At 35.8% G+C, this 18,447-nt stretch overlaps 1 protein-coding gene across 1 annotated transcript in view; it reads left to right on the forward strand.

The window, feature by feature from the left end:
• The window catches only part of LOC100376052 (transcription elongation factor SPT6-like), a 47,623-nt gene that overhangs the window by 7,856 nt on the left and 21,320 nt on the right, over positions 1–18,447 (forward strand). The window contains exons 5-15 of the mRNA XM_085491150.1: positions 1,122–1,203; positions 2,354–2,435; positions 3,271–3,376; positions 3,954–4,130; positions 4,833–4,934; positions 6,082–6,204; positions 6,387–6,476; positions 7,680–7,822; positions 15,287–15,555; positions 15,819–15,948; positions 16,778–16,928. Of these exons, the coding sequence (XP_085347276.1) occupies positions 1,122–1,203; positions 2,354–2,435; positions 3,271–3,376; positions 3,954–4,130; positions 4,833–4,934; positions 6,082–6,204; positions 6,387–6,476; positions 7,680–7,822; positions 15,287–15,555; positions 15,819–15,948; positions 16,778–16,928 (1,455 nt within the window). The remainder of the gene's footprint in view (positions 1–1,121; positions 1,204–2,353; positions 2,436–3,270; positions 3,377–3,953; positions 4,131–4,832; positions 4,935–6,081; positions 6,205–6,386; positions 6,477–7,679; positions 7,823–15,286; positions 15,556–15,818; positions 15,949–16,777; positions 16,929–18,447) is intronic.

Below are 18,447 nucleotides of genomic sequence, written 5' to 3' on the forward strand. Positions count from 1 at the left end.
ACAATCTGAAATAAATTAGCGACATAGTTCATGGCTGTTACTGTGCAATCTGTATTAGAAGCTGCGGCTTCTATTAAAATCGTAAAATGCAACGGAAGGGATACGGCTTCTATTAGAGCATCTACACATATGAGAAATGGTGAATTTTTGATTCTCAATTGTTCAAAAAGAATGGGTGCGACTTCTATTAAAAATGCGACTTTTAATGCAGATTTTACGGTACTCCTAAATATACATACGTGTCTCTGTTTATTAAACAGCTTACGAGCACCATTGTCACAGCAAATCGCAAGGTTATAGTGCTGATAAGCGAGCGACTATTCACATGCTGGTTGGCAGAAATGTAAACGTACGACATCACAGTGCGACAGTCTATAGCGTCTTGCATTTATCTATCTATGCATGCATTCCATGGTCTACTGAATAGCGTAGACATTGTGTGATGCACAATAGATAATTTTATATATGAATATAAAAACTGTGTAGTGTGTTGTATAATGTCTAATAAAATGAGTATACTTTGTGATGACAAACATGTGTCTTGTACTGTAATGTAAAATGATTACCCAATCCTCTGCGTTCGAATCTACGTAATTGATGTTTGACTGTTGCATGGCTGGTAAATTTTCTAGCTGAGTCTGGTACATTGAGCATTATGACAACTTCAATACATTATAGTATGTAAACACTCAACAATTTGTTAGTCTGTCTTAAATTATTATATTCTACAGGCAACAATATTACTGGTTAATCACTTTTAAAATTGCAGTCCCACATTGCAATCTGTGAGGTACTTTCCCATCACCAATATCTACAATATCTATTGTGGATGAGTAATGAGAAATTAACTGCAGAATAGGAAGCTAGATTATTCTAGGAGTAATGTTTCACATATTTTCAAAATGGGAATGCAACATTAAGATTGAAGCAACACCTTTGATCTCACAAAATATACTTTAAAAAAGTATGGCAGTGTGACAATCAGTTGGAAAATGGTCACTTAAAGGCCCATATCGTGTTAAATTTATTAGTAGTGTTGCTCCCCGTTCGCTTATTGAGTGTTGATACACTTGCATGTTTGTTTGTGGTTTGTGTAAATATTGTTGTGAATCATCTTGCAGGATTCCATAGCTCCAGCCATGCCAGCCGAGGAAGACAAACAGTACGCTGATCTTGTTGACTCAGAAGGATCTGAGGAATCAGGTAAGGCTTGATTTCACTAATCCTGCTATATACCTTATTCTGCCGTAAATTCGCCCATCAAAAAAACTGCCCTCTGCGATTTCACACTTGGTGAGCCCTTATTCGGTGTTCAAAATTAAAAAAAATGATCATCAAATATTTTTTTTGGACTTCTATTTTCATTGAAAAATCCACCTACGTTGACTTTTAATGCCGACAGTTTGACCACCCAAGACGAAAGAAACTTTTGCAGAAGCTAATCTAAAACTTGATACAATTTTTTTTTTTGCTGGGCGATTTCTTGGTCCCATTTTATTTTTTTGAAAACCCAAAATTTACAGCAGAGTCCGGTACTCCTCTGATTCTAACCACTCTCTGGGACTAATGCCATATTTGCTTTGTGTTGTACCGGCATTGCATATATTTGTGTATCACAGTAAGTCAATGTTCCAGCCTACAATCGAACTTCTATTGGAGATTCACTTCCAAAAGATAAAAAAGGGGGTACAGACCTATTCGTGAATACACCAAAGTTTCAATAGTTTGCTCTGTGTTACTATTTCACTTCCACTTTGAACCCACCCACATTCATCAAAATGTGTTGATTAACCTTAATTCGGAATGGAGGTTCTTAGGAACACTATTTAAAACACTAGCAAATGGAATGTCAGAACAATTGGCAACAATAAAACATTAAAAACGCTGGACGTTTGATACATATCTGCCTCTGTTCACATGAATTTGAACAATCACTTATTTCATATACATTGTCCCAATGAAACTGAAGGAATGGTTTTTGTGTGAAGCTTAGACACCATCTGAGAGTGCCTCCATATGTTTATTTATCTGATCATTAGTCATGTGATTTTTGAATTCATGTTTCTCTCATGGGAACACTATTGGTCAAGGTTCTTATGGCAATCTTCAGCATGTGATGATTAAATCTTACCTGAACTTGGCAGTAATATTTAATTTTAGTTGGAATTCATTTTTGCTAAATAGACTTTTTGGATATTTTGTATTGAGTTAATTTTCACCGATTTTTGATGAGTTGAATGTAAATTATAGGAAAAAAAGGGTACATCCATATTATTTTCATAGAATCATTCCTTCAGCAAAATAAAGTATTTTACTGTATTTAATTTGTGTTCTATCTTTTCTTGTTTTACAGAGGATGATGATTTTATAGTAGGTGATGATGGAGAGCCACTCAGAAGGAAAAAAGATAGAAGGAAACCAAGATACACTGATTCGTAAGTCTGTAATTTGAAAATCTTTTTTTTTTTGCTTTGATGGGTGCAGTGAAATTATTAAATTGTAAATGGAATGTTTTCCCCAAAAACAGTAACCTTATTCAATGATGTGTATAACTTACATTGATATATTCTTACACTGTTGTATAGATGCTACAAAAATAACTTTCTGCAAGAAATTTTTTTTTAACCAAGTCTCTAATTCAGTAATTGCATACTAAGCAATTTTTTTCCTCTAGCGCATTTTACCTGTTATGTATCTTGAGGTTGGGCTAAGTAGATCTAGTGGTTCTTGTTTTAGTTAATAATGGATATGAAGCATTTACCATCAATCTTAATCTTAGAAGTGCACCAGACTCTTTGAGTTGATTTCATTAGGTCTTTTTGAATTTACTCTTGTTACTCATTATGTATTTATACCTAGGCTACCAAGAAAAGTATGTAAGCTGAAAATTCAAAATAATGGTGATTGTCTTGCAGTACGTGTTATAATTTGATGTAAATACTGTAAAATGACTAATTTTCACTGGGTTTAAATTTCGCTGATTTACCATTTCAGGCATATTCAGTGGGTTTTAAATTCACGGTTTTACCATTTAGATAATGTGTTCTATGCTAAATTTTACATATTCACTGGGTTTTAATTTGGCACATTTTCCAGACAGCGAAATAAGCAAATTTAAAATCCAGTGAATAATTAACCCTTTTACAGTAGCCACTGCATTGTTTACATCTCAGTGGATCCATATTCAATGCGACAACCACCGCCCATCAAAATTATTTTTTCCTCCCACTTGCTGTATGTACATGTATGTTAATTCTGTTTGTTTTACAGAGCATTGCAAGAAGCTCAGGATATATTTGGTATTGATGATTTTGACATTGAGGAGTTTAATCAATACGGGGACGAGTACGAAAGTGAGGAAGATGAATACGAGGATGTGAGTGACAACTTTGAAATCAAGATTGATATTTATTATTATTCATAGAGAGATTTGAAAATCGGATGCATTTTATAATTTTTAGTTATCTTGGTTGTTCTTTGTGAAACTAATTTTTATCTCTTTAGCTAGTCTTTGCAAAAACATTCCAAACTCATTCCCTGATTTGATTGTCAGTGGTTGTCTTTTGTCTGGTCGAATCAAACAAATAATTAATTTTGCGGTAAGGGAATTAACAGAATATTTGAAGATCGATTGAATATGGAGTAAATGTCTGTCATTTTAATTCTCAGATGCAGTATTTTGCACAATCATAGTTAAAAAATTATATACTACAAAGTATTATCTACCTATTTTGCCCAGTGAAAAATCTTTATAATTCAACGCTACTAATAAAGCAAATATTGTAAGCCAGTTTACCTAGGTATGTTTTGAAATAATTAATTGCCCATTTAGGGACATCTTTACTAATTCTTAAATTCACCAATCAGTCCATAAAAATGTTATGATGAGATCTGCAGGAGCCATGTCTATAAATTCATCATGATTACTCATTTGTCTGCCCCTCTTTGACCAGTATGAGGAAGAGGAGGAGGGTGAGAGTGAAGTAAGGCCGAGAGTTAAAAAGAAAGATAAAAAGAAAGCCACTAAGCTCAGTATATACGAAGTATTTGAACCGAGTGAGTTAGAACGAGGACATTTTACTGACTTGGATAAAGAGATCAGGACGGCTGACATGCCAGAGAGATTCAAGGTAAGGTTTTAGATAACATTTATTACCTTGACTGAAATGAAAGAGAGATACACTGTAACCTTGTTATAACAAACTCTTTTGGGGATGTAAAATTGTTATAGTGAATTGTTCATTATAATGGTTATACATTGAGTTTGTTTGATCAGAAGACATGCAATATGTTCATTATATTGGAAAATTCATCCTAAATGTGTTCATTATAACAAGGTAACAGTGTCTTATCTGTCTGACGGGAGCTGTGTCACTGTTAGCATCAGCAACTGCATTAGTAATTTGTGCCCCAGATAATGTAAGTAATTTTTGTCCAAAATTCTGAAAACTTAGTTTTGTTATCAATAAATGTTTAATCACGGTACAGCTCAATGGTGTTTCTAACACAGATATTTTGATGATATTTGTGATGATCCACATTGGCTTGACATATGCTGTGTTTTTAGTATGTTTGTTTCACTTTTATTTTGTGATATAAATTCTGTTCAGGTTTGTTGGTCTTTTCTCTCGCTGTTCCATGTATGCAATGCTCACAGGTGCAAAATTTCAAAATGCATCGAAATGTTTGGAGTGACTGAACAAGAACTTAATATTTTCACTTGTGCATTATGATGAATTGCTGACATCGTGGGTCTATAGTTGTGAGTTTAGATATTGTCAAGAGCACCAAAACTGTCAAGTCAGATAATGATAAATTCTTGTTTCCCATAGCTACGGTTGATTCCTGTGAGAATGACTAAAGATGAAGAACTAGATGATGAAGCGGAATGGATTTACAAACACGCATTCATGACACTTCCAATTACAATGCAGGTTAGTGTCATGAGAGGGGCTGTACTTAATTCAATAGTAACTTGTGTACAGATGACTGATTGGCCTGTGGTCAGAATAAATCAATAGTACAGTCAAACCTTGTTAGTGCGAATATCAAGGTTCCTGGTGAGTTTATTCATTATAACCGGTGTTCAATGACTTGACACAAGATGTTGACATTTTGAAGTCAGGACGGAAACTGGCATCTCACTCGTAATCGCAGTAATTATCTAGAATTTATAGTGTCCATGCTTCAAACTTTTTTATTGTGAATCTTAAAATTAAAAACTTGAGCAGCAAGGCGCTGAGAGTAGACACCGAAAGTCACGTACACAAAGGATTTTTATGCCACGTGAATGGCCAAATTTACTCATCACAGCTCACCCCCATTTACAACAGCGGAAGCGTAACACCGTGTATTTGGCGGTTCGTTTTAAGAACTTCGCAGCTGTTTGAGTGATTGAAATGTTAGGTGTTACAGAGAAAATCCATTCGTATTAAGTGTGTTTTCGTAATAAACAAGTTTGTTCTAAGTGTTGTCAATTTCCATAGGGATAATGGATTTTCAAACTGGACCCAGTTAATTTGTTGTAACAGAGTTCGTACTAACTAGTTTTGACTGTATGTATTATGCATCACTGGGAACTGTTATGTCTTTCTTAGTACTTTATTTTCACTATTTTGCTGCAGAGATGAATCAGTAAAAATAAAATCAAGTGAAAATACCTTAATTCCTATATTTTACTCATCAAAAATCAGTGAAAATATACTTCATACAAGATGCCAAAATGTCTTCAGTAAAAATTAAGTAATTTACCAAAATAAAGTAATTTACATTATACAATGTACCAACAGGTAAAATGTTTCACCTCTATTTTTTCCTTCCTTCAAATATTTAATAGTTTTATTGTGAATAATTGATTACCTTGCTTGTAAATAAAATAATTTGGTAAGATATAATGATTACAAGTCGTTGTGGCCAGAATAACTTGAATAATTTCTCTCAAACTTACACATGTTATCATTGAATATTCAGTTAAATTTTGATGTGACTGACTGACGTTTTTTGTAATGGTTCTAAGGCTCTGTCAATGATAACTTCAGTTACCTTCAGTAGTATTTACTCGTTCAATGTTTTCACACTTAGGATGTGTCTGATCCATTACGTTCAGAGACAAGTCAAGTTAGTTCTACGTTTGAAAGCAAAGGACCCAGTACTGTCAGCAAGATTAAGGAAGCGCTTAACTTTATAAGAAATCAACAATTTGAAGTAAGTGATGCAAAAAACATTGTGTAATTTGTCAAGTATGGTGTTTTCAACGGTTGTTTGTCGACCACTTAGTACTGTACTGTACATAGTAATGAACACACATTTTTAGACACCATCTTGTGAGTGTCAAGCCTTATTTAAACATTTCACTGTAGTTACCATGGTAATATATTATATTTCAGGTTCCATTTATAGCATTCTATCGTAAAGAGTACATAGAGCCTGAACTAAATATATATGACTTATGGAAGATATACCACTGGGATGAAAAGGTACGTCCATATCTCTGCCATGGGTGTCAATGCTCAAAGTAGCTGATACTGTAAAGGGATTAATTATTCACTGGGTTTTAATTTGGCTTATTTCGCTGACTGGAAAATGCGCTAAATTAAAACCCAGTGAATATTTAAAATTTAGCATAGAACACATCATCTAAATGATAAAACCGTGAATTTAAAACCCAATGAATATCCCTGAAATGGTAAATCGGCGAAATTTAAACCCAGTTAAAATTAGTCATTTTACAGTAACTTGCATTATAATGCAGTATGCCTGTATTGTTTTTGTTCTAATTTGTCTATTTATCAGCTTAACTGAGTAGCGAAACCCACATTCTGTAATGCTCTTGGGAGAACCCTGCTATTTCCACTAATAGTATTTTCCATGTGTTCAAGCCACTTATTTCACTGTCAACATGCACTGTACTGTAAAATCATTACTTTTTCATTGAATTTTACTTTTTGCTAGTTTCTGCTAATTAAATCCACATAGACATATACAAATACCTGTTTCACTGAAAAATGTCTTTAAAATATGATTAAATATCAAAATAGTAAAATTAAATACCAGTGAAAATGAGTACTTCTACAGTAGCATATTTGTTCTAATTGGAGTGCACAAACCAACAATTTCATACTATGTGTTTAACAGTGTTTTTATAAAAATTACAATAATTTTATATATTGTGTTTCTATTGCAAGTGTGAATATTGTGTTTTTGCTAATGGGAAATTAGTATAGTGTGATTGTGTGAATATATTTGCAATTTACACATAAAAAAATTTAGAAGAGATAACAGTAACATTTAATTTCTGGCACTAACACATGGCACAATAATAATAAAAATGTACAATCTAACAACAGTATAAAATTGTTATACATTGAGCTGTTTCATACATTGTAACAGTTGATTTGTATCAACTCATAAGCTTACATTGCACTCATTTTGGATGTTGAAATCAAAAATGCAATATTATATTAAGTATGTGCTAGTAATAGAGCAAATATCTTACTTGTTCTTAAAATAGAAATGGCATATCCACAACATGTTCTACAATGTAGCGGTGTGCTCAAGTTTCGCTACATCTATTAACTACTACATGAGTGTGGCTTTCTCGCTGACCATCTGTAGTTGTACAAAATTTTCAATGTTATTCCATTATTCTCTGTATAATGGAGTGCTTTATTTCATTGTAGTGGACACAACTAAGAAACAGAAAGCTGAATCTGAAGCGACTGTTTGAAAAAATGCAGAATTACCAGTTTGAGTTGATACCTCATGACGTAGACGCCAGCTTACCTGATAACATCAGGCCTTTAACGGAGACTGATATGGAAAGGTAAGAATTCCTACGATATAGGATCATCAATCAAATTGATCGTGATTCACATATTTCTGCCCCAATATCTTTTTTGACTCCCATGTGCGAAGCACAAAATGGGAGTCTTTGCAGTTAGTGTGTGTGTATGTGTATGTGTGTATGTGTGTGTGTGTGTGTGTGTGTGTATGTGTGTCCGACTGTTATCTCAAGAACCATACATCGGTTTTTGATGAAACTTGGTGCATAGATGCTCTGGGCCAATGCGCAGATTTGATTAGGTTTTGGTAAAAATCCATGCTCGTTAATTACCTAATTTGCATGATAATTAGCTAATTTTTAGCTGTTCTATGACTGTTCCACTGATATCTAAAGAACCACTCATTGGATTTTGATGAAACTTGGTACATAGATGCTCTGAACATATGCGCAGATTTGATTAATTTTTGGTAAAAATCCGTGCATATTAATTACCTAATTTGCATGATAATTAGCCAGTGTTTTCTCCAGCTTTGTATTTATGAGGGGGATTGTCGTCCCTTCAGATCAAAATAGAGGGGGATTTTCTGTAACAAGGGGGGAATTTCTAATAAGCATAAATTTTCTTAATAAAACATTGGCAGTAATTGTTCATTATTTTCTCCACTTGTTACCAATTGTTATGTTCTTCATTTTGTGTTCTGAAATGTATGTAATTTTGCAAATATAATAATTATAGTCCACACAATAATTTCATTATTTGTTATTTATTTAATGTTAATAACATTCTGCACATGTTACCATACAATCAGAGAAATCCTGTCAACACAACGTGCAATATGTTTCATGAACAATTGTAGTAATAATTGCCAAAACACAAAAAGCTGAAAGGGAAAGCTGAAACATGTATTTAGTATTCTATTTTTATTTTCTCTAAACCTGGAAAATACGTCTAGATTTTCTGCTTTGCCATAATTTGAGAGCTTCACTGGCATCAAATTTCGCAAGAGGACCTTCTACTAGGATGGTGAGCAGACGATTCAAAGAAGCCTCTTCTAATCGATTTCGGAGGGACGTTTTCACCTTGTTTTGGGCAGAGAATCCCCTCTCACAGATTGCTGTATTCACAGGCAAAACAACAGCTGCCTTTGCCAAAGTTATTAAATTTGGTACCGTGGCCTTATGATTCGTGTTTATCAATTTCCACAGTAAAATAAAATTGTCACGAGGGTAAGCTTGCTGCATCACTAGTGTTTTTAATAAACACCACTCATGCCGGGTTTCGTCTGGATCGATAAGAGCTTTATAAACTTGGCCCTCCTTGTTTACTTTATCAACACCGTAATGTGCGATCACAGTCTCCAATTTCTCATTGCCGTGATCTGGTCGGCGGGTACAAGGAGAGATGACGCATTGCCAATACATCGAATGCCGAAATGACGCTGGTACTGTCTTCCGGGAAGCGTGCATTTATGTTGTCTATCAAATTATTGATAAACTCATTCTTCACGTTGTTAACGACGCCAATTTGTTTCGATCTATTCTTCAAATTATTTTTTTTACGGGTGAAAACAGACTAGTCATTTGTTATGACGTGATCTAGCATGGGTGGGTTCAGCGAGAACTTCACAGTACAACACTTTCGTTCCATACAGCTTTGTATAAATTACGCAAATCAGCCAAAAAATAACACCGTGACCCAGTTACGTCAAAGATGGAAATTCCAAAAAAACTGGGTACACACTCGCCCCCCCCCCCAAACATAATGCAAGCTCATTGTTTAATTAATTTAGTTGCAATCGGAAATTCTAAACTACGCACATCAGAGAGCTGTGCCGATCTGGCGGGCTTGACAGCGTGTCAAGCAGTTATCCAATTAAAAACGTGAATTCACGCATCAGGTCACTTGTTGCTCCCATATATGGTAGCGATGAACTTTCAAACTTTCAACAACATGGCGCCTTAGTCTTTCGCGCTGGGGTGCTATCTGCGTTGACTGAGCAAGTGTTACGATCTGCATGCATTGTTTTAACCCTTAAGACGCGATGTACGAGAATACTCGTAATAGCGCGTCTGAATCCCACAGCGAAGTACGAGAATAATCGTAAACGACCCTCTGAGAAATTGCGTTGTTTTGAATGACGTATATGTGGAGTACATCATCAATAAAGCCGAAAAACGTATGAAATAAACTTTGACCTGTGTATATGTGTGTGTTATTCTTGCCTCAACCGGGGATTCCCCGCCTAATATGCAAATTGCATGTACAAATTCCATAGCTCGACCGCTAACTTTGAATGTTTGACTAGCAACGCAATCAAAATGGCGACGCCAAATTTGCATTTCAATGACCCTGAAATACAAGCTGTATGGGACGAAATATTTGCAGATTCTGATTCTGAATACGAATTTGAAGGTTTTACTGCGGAAGAGATCGATTTTGGTGATATTCCGAATGATGATACCGAGTGGGAGATTCAAAATTCTGGAGTGGAAGTTGCCGACGATACTCGTCTTGGTTGGTCATCGAAAGCAAGTGGCGACGACATTTTGGTACCGCCGTTCACCGGTGTTCCGGGACTCAATGTTCAATTGCCGGAAAACACAACCGCATTAGATTTTGTCAAGTTATTTCTTAAAGATGAGGACATTATCTGCATTGTTGAGCAGACAAATGCTTACGCAAATGGTCATCTTGCACGCAACGATGAAAACAGCTGTTGTTGGTGCTAATGGGTATGCTAATGATATGCAAATTTATTTATTACAATGCAATTTTTGTTATCAAAATATCACATTCTTCATATAATATATTTACAGTTCTGTTCAATATTTTATATATTTTACTTCCATGAGTTTTTTTTCGTGGACATTTACATAATTTCTGTCTTAATTTTTTTTTACCAAAAACAATCATTATTACATCAAAATAAAGTCCCAAATTTGTGTAAATTACATCAATAAGGAGTGGCAACTGTTTGATGATCACAAACTGCAAATCCAAGTGTTGGTTATTTCATTCACTATAACGACTTATTTAGGTAGTCTTTTTTTATAAAATGTCATTCATTGGTGCTAAATGATATGCAAATGATATGCTAATTTGTGTATATATGGTCCGAATTTTTTTTTCTAAATGCATACTTTCAGAATATCAACAAATTCCTCAGATAAATGATAGCCATCTGACTTATAAATATTAAATAATAGAAGAATAATATTTTTATTTAAATTTTACTAAAACTGTTGTTTTTATACCCAAAATGTATACCACAAAATCTATAAGTGGTCATAACAATACAATATTATGAAAGATTGTTTTTTCTAGATATGTTTACATATCACATTATTGACTTTTGCATGGCAAATAAAAAAGTTACGATTATTGAATCCACAGTGACTGTCTGTCTTATTTTTTTTGAAAAGAATGCAGTGGGGGGAACGTTATGGTCAGATAAATTGAAGCATGTTAAGGGTTAAAGCACTTTTCTTGTCATATGCCTGTAGTTACGTTTATTTTTGAATAAACATGATTAAAGTTGGTCTTCAATCGAAATCATCGCTGGCACGATGAGTTTCCTGTTGGTATCACCGGAGATGTCAACCGTGAAACAACGGTGCATCATGAGCTCCATGGGTGAATCGAAAACCCGACGTAATTTATTAAACGTGACACACACATCAAGTGGTGTTTTTTTACATATAACGCTGCAAATTCATATAATAATAAATATTTTTTTAAATGATTCTGACGCGCGAAATAATTAATTAAATCACGCAACAAGCGGGAAGAACAATTTATTGTTGCCTCGCCAAGTTGCTTAACGCGTCGCCCTGTCACACACGCACTTCAGAAACTCAATGTGGGCTATTCCAACTTACGTACGCATACCCGAAGAAGGTTACAATGTAATGTTTTCAAATATAAGGACGCACAATTTTAAACGAAATATGTGGGAGGATGATTGTTATTTGTATCAGCAAGCTACTCGGCGCGTCGCAGTCCAATACACGCACAGACCATCATTAAAAGAATTCAATGGGCAGTGAAGAAAGGGGCGATTTTCGCCCTTGGAGTATTTTTTTAAGGGCGCACAAAGTGTAGTAGGCGGGGAATCGCGCAATCGCGCGTCCTAGAGTAAACACTGATTAGCTATTTTTTAGTGGTTCCATGACTGTTCCACTGATATCTAAACAACCACTCATTGGATTTTGATGAAACTTGGTACATAGATGCTCTGAACTAATGCTAGGTTTTGATTAGTTTTTGGTAATAATCCGTGGATACCAATTATCTAATTTGCATAATGATTAGTCAATTTTTGGTTTTTCCACTGATATCTCAAGTACTAATCATCACATTTCAATGAAACTTGGTACATAGATGTCATACGACACTGCACAGACCTGATAGTTTTTATGGTAATATCAGTACATATTAATTACCTAATTTGCATAATTAATTAATTTTCAGCATTTGATATAAGTAGTTAGCATTACATTTCAATGAAACTTGGTACTTACATACTCAAGGACTATGCAGAGATTGATTGTTTTCGATAAATATTTGTGCATATTAATCACCTAATTTGCATAATTAGTTAATTTTCAGCTTTTCCACGGGTATCTCAAGTACTAATAATCGCATTTCAATGAAACTTGGTACATAGATCCTTTAGGACTATGCAGAGACCTGATTAGTTTTAGGGTAAATAATTGTGCATATTAATTACCTAATTTGCATAATTAATTTTCAGCTTTTTTACTGATATCTAAAGTACTAATCATCACATTTCAATGAATCTAGAATTATGCAGACCCAATTAGTTTCCGGTAAATATTTGTGCATATTAATCACCTAATTTGCATAATTAACCAACTTTCACACTGATATCTCAGGTACTATACATCACATATCAATGAATGTACATGGATGCTGTAGGACAATAGACAGACCTGAATAATTGTGGGTTAAAATCTGTACATATTAATTACCTAATTTGCATAATTAACCAATTTTAAGCTTTCACACTGATATCTAAAGTACCGTAAAAACTCCAAAATTTCGACCGGTTTTAAATAATTGGTGTTAGGTATGTGACGTGTTTTTAGAGTCAAAATTAAGGTGCATTTTCGGACGGTCGAATTTTTCAGAATAGAAATCAGCAAATGAAAAAATGGGGATGATAGACAGTGTGCTTCATTAGTTTTTAAAAAATGCAATGTCCGTCAATTGACGTAAACTTCCTCATGTTTCACGGTAAAAGCAAAGGTCGTGGCCGAGTTGTAACTCAAAATCTAAACAAAGTCATCAATCAGTGAGTATTATGACAAGCAAAACAAAACATCAAGACGCGGAGAAGAGGTCAGCACAAAACTAATAGGTCAAAAGACAAAGCTGTCTCGCACTACCTAGAAAAACTTGCGAATGTTCGAAGTACAGGTACCCATTGGACAAAAGATGCATGGAAGTTTAGCAAACTATCTCCCCGACCCAGTGCAATGTATCCGGTTAGAATCAAAGCTCACGTGTCCCTTATTTGAGGGACCAAATTCTGCCGTAAATTCGCCCTTGGATTAAAAAATAAAATGGGATTTAAGAAAATAAAATGGGACTTTTAAGGTGTATTTTGGCGTCATTTTTCGGACATTTCAATCAATCCTGCCGGCTAAAATAGAGTCTAAGTTTTACCGTAGTCATTGACGTTTGTCTATTCAAGAGTACACGTGTATGATTTTTATCGTGACTAGCGTGAGCGGGTAAGCTTCCTTTCGAGAATGAGCTGTTATCACTGTGAACAATGTTAAATTATTCTTCAGATGACCAGTTTATTTTTTAAAAACAACTAATTTTTTTATTTAAAAAAAATCATGCCGTTTTCGCATCAAAATCCAAGCCAAAATATCGTACTACAACATCAATCTCTTCCGCATTGCGTTCAATAACATTAACATATTTAAATAAGCTATGGTAATTTGAACACGTTGGCATCATCCAGCTTTTTGATTGGTTAATTAGCGATTTGACCTATTTGACCTAAGAGAACATGGTGGATATCCTACAGCATCAAACGTTTATACGAGACCGGAATCATTCGCTTACTATGAAACTAAGTTGACTTTTATTTGTATTTCATAACCATTCAACACATTTATTTTGTGTACATTATTATAATCACTACTGAGTACAGTAATAATCAACAATTCAGAAACTCAGCATGCCGAGATTTTTGTGTTCGTTTTTATTTGAAACTTCGTTTCTTTAGAATATATTTTCGTTACCAATAAAATAAAAATCTCTCAGTCAATCAGAAACCCGGATTCATGCCTTCGAGGAAGGTCCCGTTTGAACGCTCACATCGTTTTTTTTTTTTCGTTTGGGGGAAAACTAAAACTGGTCGCAATTTTCGAATAAGAATGAGTTGGCAATTTTTAGTGGAGTCGAAAATTTGGAGGTAAATAAAACACCGAAACCCGGCAAATAAATAGCCGGGCGAATTTTTAGAGGGGTCGAAATTTTGGAGTTTTCACGGTACTAATTATTCCATTTCAATGAAACTTAGTACAAAGATGCTCTAGGACAATGTACAAACCTAATTAGTTTGGGGTAAAAATCTGTTCATATTAATTCCCTAATAAGCATAATAATTCATAATTTTTTGGTTCTAATCACATTTCAATTAAACTTGGAGACATAGATTTTCTGTTACATTGCGCAGACCTCATTAGTTTTACACTCAAATCTGGTCATATTAATTTTCTGATTTGCATAATTAGTTTTCAGCTAAGTAATTTCGAATTATATTTAATGTGTCTCCAATACTCTCAGCACATGGGAGTTCTTTCTAAGCTTTCTTTGATTTGATTGTGAGTGCGATAAGTTGACTGGAGAAAACATGAACCAAAAAATTTAACAAAGCTTTAATAATTTGACCTGTTATTTATTCCACCATTTTGTAGTTAGGCCAGTGGCACTACTTTTTACATGCTTTTGGGTGGTATAACATCATTACAAAAGTATGAATGAAATAAAATAGTCCCAAAACTTTCCAGTGAAGATCAAAATGCGTATTTCTCATGGGCTGGAGATTTCTTCAGTGAAAACCACCAAGATTTTGTCCTTGGAATATCTCTGATTACAACTGAGTTCGTTTATAGTTTGCAATTTCCTTTAGAAGATTGGGACAAAAGTAGCCAATTTTTTGAGTCAAATCTGAAATTTTCTTTCTGAAATTAGATTTCATTTCCAGAAGAATACTAAAAAAAATGCCAACAAATTTGGTCGAGAAAGTCTGGTGAAAAAGCTTAAGCATAGTAGTTTCACAGTGCTTGGCAACAATTATGTTAAGTACCATAATAAATATGCAAATTAGGTAGTTATATGCTAATTAACGGCTCTGTCTAGGCATTTATATCAAACAGTGAAAAGAAATCCCACATTTGTTGTTTATTGTATCATTGAGTGCACTTTAGCAAATTTATCTTTTAATTGTATTTGCTAAAAAGGCTTGATGCTGTGCAGTCTCCCGAGGAGCTGAAAGATGTGTACATGCAGTTCTTGCTGTACTATGGTAGGGACATTCCCAAAATGCAGAATGCAGAGAAGGTGCGGAAGAGGAAAGTGAAACGAGAGGAGGCGGGAGAAGATGGAGAAGATGGAGAGGTTGTAGTTGAAGACAAGGAAGAGCCGACTGAGGATGTGAGTGGTACAAGTAAAGAAATTAAGCAAGCTGCCCGGAAAGGAATGTACGGGCTGTGTGAGCAGGCTGGACTAGGTAAGTGTTGGCGATGTTATGGGTTATTTGAGCTTGCTGGGTTGCATTATTTGTGCTTCTGTTAGAGATCTGCTTCAATTTGTTTAAGATAAGCATTAATATCCTCCATAGCACATGTGCTTTGTACTTATGCAAAGTCATGTCAAAAAGTTAGCATTTACAATTATTATTTACTGTACAATAATGCCTACGGCAGCACAGTGATAGAATCTCACAGCCCATCATGGATGATCTTGTTATGGGCTGATAATATTCTCTTTCAGACGGAGTTGCCAAAAAATTTGGTTTGACACCCGAGCAGTTTGGCGAGAATTTGCGGGATAATTATCAGAGGCATGATACAGATCAGTGGCCTTCTGAACCAAGTGAATTGTCGCAGGAACACTTGTGTTCGTAAGTTGCTACACATATCTTTCTCACTTGATGTGTTTGTGTGTGAAGTGCTAAACGTTGTGCTGGTCAGTTTTCTTCCCTGCCTCTGTTTTTTCCAGATTGAGTCTGTGACTGAGTTTCAGTGTGCCCTCTACGTCTATTTTTACTAGTTAGTTACTGTGAATTACTTTGTTTTAGCTGGAATCAATTTTCGCTGAAAAGACTTTTTGGGTGTTTTGTATGAAATTTATTTTCACTGAAATTAAAAAATACAGGAAAAAGGTATATTTGCTTGATTTTATTTTTACTGAATCATTCCTTCAGCGAAAATAGCGAAAATTTATGAAGTATGCTGTTTTTCAGACAGATACAATATTGATTACCTTGAAATTTATATATGTGTATTTTACTTATGGACTGATTTGATAAAATAAACAAGTATAAAAATCAGAGGCATTTTAGTTTGTGTCGTCAAAATTCACTGGGAGCCACCACAGAATGATTTCAAATAATTGAAGACCTCTCATCCTTCTTCAGTTAACAGGCTGACCAAATTTGATTTTTGGAGGATTCCATTTTTACTTGAGAATCTACAAATTCGTTCCTGTTAGAGGGCGCACTGCTGAGTTTCTCAATCGCCCATGTCTGGAAGTACTGTAAATTTACAAAATGTCACTGGGCTCGCTGTTCCATAGATCCCAGTAAAATGTTCAAACTTAACGATATGTCTATCATGAAATTAAACAAATGTGTAAGAGCTTAAATTGACAAGTGGGTTTGTGGATGGTTGAAACCAACTATCCAATCTGTAATACAGAAATAAAACATAGCATTTCTTAATTCATTGCAGACAATTTCCCACGGAAGACAATGTCTTACGAGGAGCTATTTACATGGTAGCCATGCAGTTGGCTCACGACCCATTGGTAAGACAGTGTGTCAGACAAACCTATTATGAACGAGCCAAAATATCAGTCATTCCAACCAAAAAAGGCATCAAGGTAAGACTGCTAGCGGCTATAGCCTACAGCATGCCCCGTATCTGGTGGTAAATTAAAAAAAGAAATAAAATTAGAATTAAATGTGTGCATATAACATGCAGGTAATAAACTGTAGAGTTGCCAAAAAGTGGAAATTATAATAAACAATTTTATTTATTGTACCCATCCAAATAAATTGAATGTATGGCCACCAGAGGGCGCCATAATTAGAATTGTATGTGTGCATATAACATACAAGTAATAAACTGTAGTGTTGCCGAAATTGTGGAAATTATAGTCAGATAATTTTAATTATTGTACCCCATCCGAATAAATTGAAGATATGGCCACCAGAGGGCGCCATAAGAATATGATTTGTAGCTGGATTTGTTCACTGATTGCTTTTTATCTCTGATTTAAATTTGATTAAATATATAAAGCATAGCTGTAATAGTTATTAATGCAATTTGTGGCTGTGCTGAGTTCAGACACATGAAGTTGCTAATACTGAAAATAGCTGTCAAAGGAGAGTACGAGGAAATCTCAAAACGATTGTTTCCTAGAAACCAAGTTAGGATATCGCTATGTTTTATTTTTCTCTGTCATTTATTTGATGGAACCTTTCACTTGAGCGTAGAACTCTCATACCTGAGTGTTGAATACCAGCACCCAAGGGCAGAACTCTAGTACCCGAGGGTAGAACACCCGTACCCGAGGGTAGAACACCCGTACCCGAGGGTAGAACACCCGTACCCGAGGGTAGAACACCAGCACCCAAGGGTAGAAGACCAGCACCCAAGGGTAGAACACCAGCACCCAAGGGCAGAACTCTAGTACCTGAGTGTAGAACACCCGTACCCGAGGGCAGAACACCAGCACCCGAGGTAGAACACCAGCACCCGAGGGTAGAACATCCGTACCCGAGGGTAGAACACCCGCACCCGAGGGTAGAACACCCGTACCCGAGGGTAGAACACCCGTACCCGAGGGTAGAACACCCGCACCCGAGGGTAGAACACCCGCACCCGAGGGTAGAACACCCGCACCCGAGGGTAGAACACCCGCACCCGAGGGTAGAACACCCGCACCCGAGGGTAGAACACCCGCACCCGAGGGTAGAACACCCGCACCCGAGGGTAGAACACCCGCACCCGAGGGTAGAACACCAGCACCCGAGGGCAGAACTCTAGTACCTGAGTGTAGATTACAGAGATTGCGTTAACCCCATATTTTGCTTCCCGGGCTCCAACTATTGAAGAGGGACCCAGGTTTTCAGGCAAGCTGGGGTCCAATCTCTATGAAAGTTATCCAGGGTCAAATTTCAATTTCTTAAAATTTGGTAAGTGGGACTCGTCTTGCTGAGACACTAGCGCAAACCCTGTAGAACACCCGTACCCGAGGGTAGAACACCCGTACCCGAGGGTAGAACACCAGCACCCGAGGGTAGAACACCAGCACCCAAGGGTAGAACACCAGCACCCGAGGGTAGAACACCAGCACCCGAGGGTAGAACACCAGCACCCACGGGTAGAACACCCGT

Source organism: Saccoglossus kowalevskii, chromosome 16, assembly GCF_978046115.1.
Source record: "Saccoglossus kowalevskii chromosome 16, keSacKowa6.1, whole genome shotgun sequence".
Classification (NCBI taxonomy): domain Eukaryota; kingdom Metazoa; phylum Hemichordata; class Enteropneusta; family Harrimaniidae; genus Saccoglossus; species Saccoglossus kowalevskii.